A 5,970-nucleotide genomic window follows, 5' to 3' on the forward strand; every position below is an offset into this window, starting at 1 on the left:
ATACATATGTCTGTCTGCATAGTTTAGTAAACTACTTATCTGAAGAAATTTCTAATACATATTCAAATCCAGGCGTTTCAGTGCCATTTGGATAACTACTGTTAATAGCACTAAAATCTCTCTTTATACTACTTGAATTTATGCTTCATAACTTACCGTCTTAATACCTGTGAAGGGGAAGCAATTTAAGGGGGACTGAGTAGTAAAAACCGTGGGCATTGTTCTTTGGAAGAAACGGAGATTTTTAAAAGTAACCACATAAAACTATGGAGAAATTCTTTGACTTGATATCCGTCATAGACTGAGTTATGTAAAATAAAAGAGTACCTCCCCCTCCCTCTCTCTCTCTCTCTCTCTCTCTCTCTCTCTCTCTCTCTCTCTCTCTCTCTCTCTCTCTCTCTTCTGAATTTCCTTTACATATAAAATCCAGATCATAAATACAGCATAAATCAACTAAAAAAAATTGCAAATCGTAGTAATCTGAAAGTTTTGCCACATTCCGCTCCCTGTGTAATATATTTTTATACAGATTGTTTTTATGCCGAATAAATATTTGTAATCCAGCGTCCTGCATCTCATCTGGGCGATAAAGTCCTCCCGGTGAACCCACAAAGTAGCAAATGGGAGAAATTGCACAGAGGGAGCGGCGAGTGATTGGACTTTATTCCCAAATGAGTTGCTGAGACGCGGGGCTTCCAATCACCGCTGACTCTAATCTGTGGAATTTCTCTCTTTGCAGGATGTGGCGTTTGACAGCGTCTCTGCTAGTGCTGACTCTAGCCACAGCCTCTTCCAATGGATACAATTACATACCACCAGTTCAACAATGTCCTGTTATTACTTCCATGGTCTATAGCACAAAGATTCAAACCTCTATTTTCTTTCAAACCCAAAATCAAGTCAACACCCAGGTAGTCACGACGACAGTTGTGCGGCAGGAAGTTGTTCCCACCACAGTTTTCAACACAAGATTCCAGACAAATCAGCAAGTACAAACAAGCTTTATAACTCAAACCACAACTGTCTTTGATAACAGGGTTGTGACACAAACTGTTAACGCTCAAAATCAGCAGCAAACAGTCTTTGTCACTTCAACGCAAATTATCCCACAGATTAGTTTCGTCACACAGACACAATATAGGACGCAATTCCAACCTGTTGAAGTCACTCGCACTCAAATACAAACAGTTAATAGACCAGTAACAAATTTCCGTACAGAGTTTGAACGTGAGACACAGTTCATCACGATTCCAGGTCCTGATGTAGTTCGCACACGTGTTCAGACTCTCGTTAGGACATCACTTGTGAGAAGAGAGGAACAGGGTAACACACAGTTTGTCACATCCACACAATTTGAGCAAGATATTCGGACGTCTATTGTGCAAGGGCAAAATATAATCAGAACAACTTTTGTTAATAATCAACAAGTTCTCACCGTCACATCCTTTAACACTCGTTTCGAGAATGCATTCACCACTCAGGAACAGGTTGTAACTAGGACAAATTTCATCACACAGACCAGTTTCCAAACGCAGGTTAATACCCAAGAATTTGTTAGCACTCAGATTGTGCCAACGACAATCTTCACTACTGTAATTGAAACTCGAGTACAGTCCTTCACTCAGGTGCAAACTGTTGTTCAGACACAGTTCAATACTCCTCCTGCAGTTATTCGCACAGTTCAGCTAACCCAAACCTCTGTCATCCAGCTGCCAGGTCAAGATCGTATTGTTAATCAACAAGTTTTCCAAACGCGACAGCAAAATCAGATCATCTTCCAGACTGTTAATCAGCCACAGGAGATTACAGTAACTCGGACTGTTCCAGGAAGCTGTGGTGGTGCATTTGGAGGAGATTTTGATGTATTTGGAGCCGGAGGGGCTGGTGATGGATTTGGAATAGGACTTGGTGGTGGCATTGGTGATGGATTTGGAGTTGGTACTGGAAGTGGATTTGGAGGTAGTTTTGGAACTGGCACAGGATTTGATGATGGATTTGGAGATGGTATTGGTCTAGGAGTGTCTGGTGGTGATGGATTTGGTAGTTCATACAGCTATCGTCGGCCAACTCCAGCTCTAAACTATGGCAAATAAACATAAGCCATTATATTTAAGATAGATATGTATAAATTTCTTTAAAAATCAACTACCATCATTTAGCAACTTCAAAGAGGGCACACTGTGAAATAAATAAGATTGTTTGTATCACCTTGCAGAAAAAGTATCTTTTTTCTTTTGAATAGATTTGAAACCTTGTGAACAAGTGTCTTGTATTTATGTATATTAAATGTTTCAAGATTTTCCTGTATTTGTCTGCCTGCTTTTCCAACTTAATAAACGAAATCTATTATGCTGTGCAAGGAACAGGTGAGTTTCCTAGTTAGCATCAATATTGTGATATGAAGATTACACCAGTACACTGCCATATTTGAAAGATAAAGCATGTGTTCAAAATATTTTTTTTTTCTTTTTACAGGATGAGGGCACTTTTGCTATGCTTGTTAGTGGGTTGTGGATTGGTGATTTCTGTGGAGCGGGAACCTCGTCAGGTTTATGGCAATCGTATCAGTCTACAACCTTCTCATGGTGGTTACCTACCCCCAGCTGGGCATGGTTGCACACCATCTATTCTCTATCGTACAAAGGTGGTCTATTCAACCGTGGTAATACCTTCTACTATTTTCAACAACGATGTTCAGATTCAAACCCAGACCTCTATTCAGGTCCAACAAGTGTTTTCAACTGTTTATTCAGATATACAAAATACGCAGGTATTCCCTCAAGTCCAGTTTCAGACAATTACTGTCACTCGCACAGAGGGTAATGTTCAAACACAGTTTGTCACTCAACCTGGTCAGTTTAATGTTGTGACACAAACAAGGTATGAGACCAGAACAGAAACCCAATTTCAGACCCAGTTTGAGACCCGTGATACTCAAGTTGCTTCAACTTTACGAGGGATGTTATATCTACACAGGTGGTTCCACAGCAGATTTTTAGCACAATATTCCAGACTGAGACAGTAACCAGAACTCAAGAGCTACCCGGGCAGACACGTACTATTGACAGCACACTGTATAGCACAGTTTACTCTACTGTTGTAGTGCCGGGCAAAATGTTGTGAGTACATTATATGTTACCACAACAAATTATATTACTCAAACCATTACACAACCTGGACAAACACAAGTCATTACTTCTACTCAGTTTAACCCTCTTACTAGTACTTCCTACTCTGATATAGTGGTCACAAATACTCAGACTGTATTTATTACACGCACCCAATTTCAGCAGCAGGTCACAACTGTTTTCCAGACCCAACAGAATTCCCAACAAAATACCAGAACAGTCACTATTTCTCAGCAGGTAGTTAACACCCAGTTCTCTACTCAGGTTATTCCCACGACTATCTTTAGTCAGCAAACTATTCCTACTGTGGTTAACTTGCCTGGTCAAACTCAGTACCAGACATTCTTTCGGACATTTGTCCGAACACTTCAGCTTCCAGGTCTTACCCGTACCTTGTTCCAAACAAGAACTATCTTCAACACCAATTATATCACCTCAACAGTCTTCAACAGGCATTTCATCACTATCACGGCAACAAGGACAGTCAAACCTTACTGTAAAACACATGGATATGGTTATGCAAGGACCTCTCCAACCTATTCGCCTTATGGACCACACTGAGAACAAACATGTCTTGAAGACAGATACCAAAGCTAGCCCTCACGATGACCAAGTTCATGGATATTCTGCCTTCAATGTTTGCCTTTTTATGTATAATGTAAATACCAAGTACAGTTAGAGAAAAATTAATATAAAATGGGAAATTTTGTAATTACTTCACAGTGTGCCCTTTATGAAAATACGTGGAATCTTTTCTTGTATACATATGTTAATCCTACTGTATTTTAAATAAGTGGATATTTAAGTAAATCATAATAGACTCAGTGACTGATTTTTAACCCCTACTGAAAAAAAAAATTCATGAAGTAAAATCTTTCTGTGAAAATAATAACTCGATGAATTCAAAATATATAAGACAACTTAAACGAAAAAATAGATCGCATGAGAGAGATAGGCCTAACTAACAAAAGGGTTATCTAGAATTTGTGTAACATTATAAATTGTAAACCCTAAACACGCTTGAGCCTTTATGTGATTCCTGAAGTAACGTATTTTTTTCAAAGTCCCTAATACTCTAGGAGCTGTGCTAAGTCCTGTGCGCACTTGTATGTCACCTCATTTTGACTTTTGTTACTGTAAATATGATGTTTCTGGAGCATTTATTAAGAGGCGGCATGTCGGGGGTTCATGGTCGTTTGTCCACCATATTGAATCAAAGATGGCTACCATTTTGGACCCTGGTGCTAAATAACGCAGTTGTATAGTTCTACAATCATGGACCTGTTATATCTTGTTCGAAAGGAAATTTGTTGCTGAATAAAATTCTAATAGAATCTAAGGCTAAAATGAATCTACAAGAAAAAAATTTAAAGTTTTCGACACATACTGAATTAGAAATTGACGGCCATTTTGGGTCCTGGCTTATTATATTACAGAAATAGAGTTCTGCAAATACAATAATGCTCACTTTGTAATGAATTTGATGATTACATTATTTTAGAATTGAAGGGCTACAATGGGTTTCTAAAGACAAAGTGGAAATTTTATGCTTCGTATTCCTATGATCTGATAATTTTTGACTAAACATCAAAATAAAGTATTTTCACAAAAATAACATGTAACTCCATATGTATACTTCATCACTAATGGTAATACAAATAGAAAACTGAACACCATCTGATGTTCTCAGTCCCTTCATGGTTGTTCTGGATTCAGCGGATTTTTGCATAATGAATTGGCTTCACATTTAAAAAAACGGCAACATGCAATTTCCCCCTGTCGACATGAGCAAAATTTTGGTCAGACACACTTTAAACAGTTACAGGGAGCTGGGAACTCATCTGGAATGGGTGCTTCTGCCACGATTACTAGTAACAGATGTTCGTCATCAGCAAGCATGTATCCATAGTCAAGAGGATTCAGCTGAATATCTTCAATGAATGGAGCAGGTAGGCCCTTAGAATATACTGCTTGATACAGGCAGATGTAGGAGGAAATCGCTCTATATCAAACTGATGATGTTTTGCATGACAAATGATGAACACCATCTGATGTTGTTCTCAGTCCCTTCATGGTTGTTCTGGATTCAGCGGATTTTTGCATAATGAATTGGCTTCACATTTGAAAAAACGGCAACATGCAGTTTCCCCTGTCGACATGAGCAAAATTTTGGTCAGACACACTTTAAACGGTTACAGGGAGCTGGGAACTCATCTGGAATGGGTGCTTCTGCCACGATTACTGGTAACAGATGTTCGTCATCAGCAAGCATGTATCCATAGTCAAGAGGATTCAGCTGAATATCTTCAATGAATGGAGCAGGTAGGCCCTTAGAATATACTGCTTGATACAGGCAGATGTAGGAGGAAATCGCTCTATATCAAACTGATGATGTTTTGTATGACAAATGATGAACACCATCTGATGTTGTTCTCAGTCCCTTCATGGTTGTTCTGAATTCAGCGGATTTTTGCATAATGAATTGGCTTCACATTTGAAAAAACGGCAACATGCAGTTTCCCCTTGTCGACATGAGCAAAATTTTGGTCAGACACACTTTAAACGGTTACAGGGAGCTGGGAACTCATCTGGAATGGGTGCTTCTGCCACGATTACTGGTAACAGATGTTCGTCATCAGCAAGCATGTATCCATAGTCAAGAGGATTCAGCTGAATATCTTCAATGAATGGAGCAGGTAGGCCCTTAGAATATACTGCTTGATACAGGCAGATGTAGGAGGAAACCGCTCTATATCAAACTGATGATGTTTTGTATGACAAATGATGAAGCGAAGCTTATCACAACCCTCAACATCACATGACATTATGCATTTGAGAAGGA

General features: G+C 39.1%; 1 protein-coding gene and 1 pseudogene across 1 annotated transcript; both read left to right on the forward strand.

Annotated features, from left to right (window-relative positions):
• Positions 1-740: 740 nt before the first annotated feature.
• LOC136841320 (uncharacterized) lies at positions 741-2,300 on the forward strand. Its single transcript, XM_067108285.1, has one exon. The coding sequence runs from the start codon at positions 741-743 to the stop codon at positions 2,091-2,093; it is 1,353 nt and encodes a 450-aa protein (XP_066964386.1). The 3' UTR covers positions 2,094-2,300.
• Positions 2,301-2,355: 55 nt separating this feature from the next.
• On the forward strand, positions 2,356-3,947 carry LOC136841336 (uncharacterized; annotated as a pseudogene).
• The last annotated feature ends 2,023 nt before the right edge of the window (positions 3,948-5,970 follow it).

This window comes from Macrobrachium rosenbergii, chromosome 1 (assembly GCF_040412425.1).
Source record: "Macrobrachium rosenbergii isolate ZJJX-2024 chromosome 1, ASM4041242v1, whole genome shotgun sequence".
NCBI classification, from domain to species: Eukaryota; Metazoa; Arthropoda; class Malacostraca; order Decapoda; family Palaemonidae; genus Macrobrachium; species Macrobrachium rosenbergii.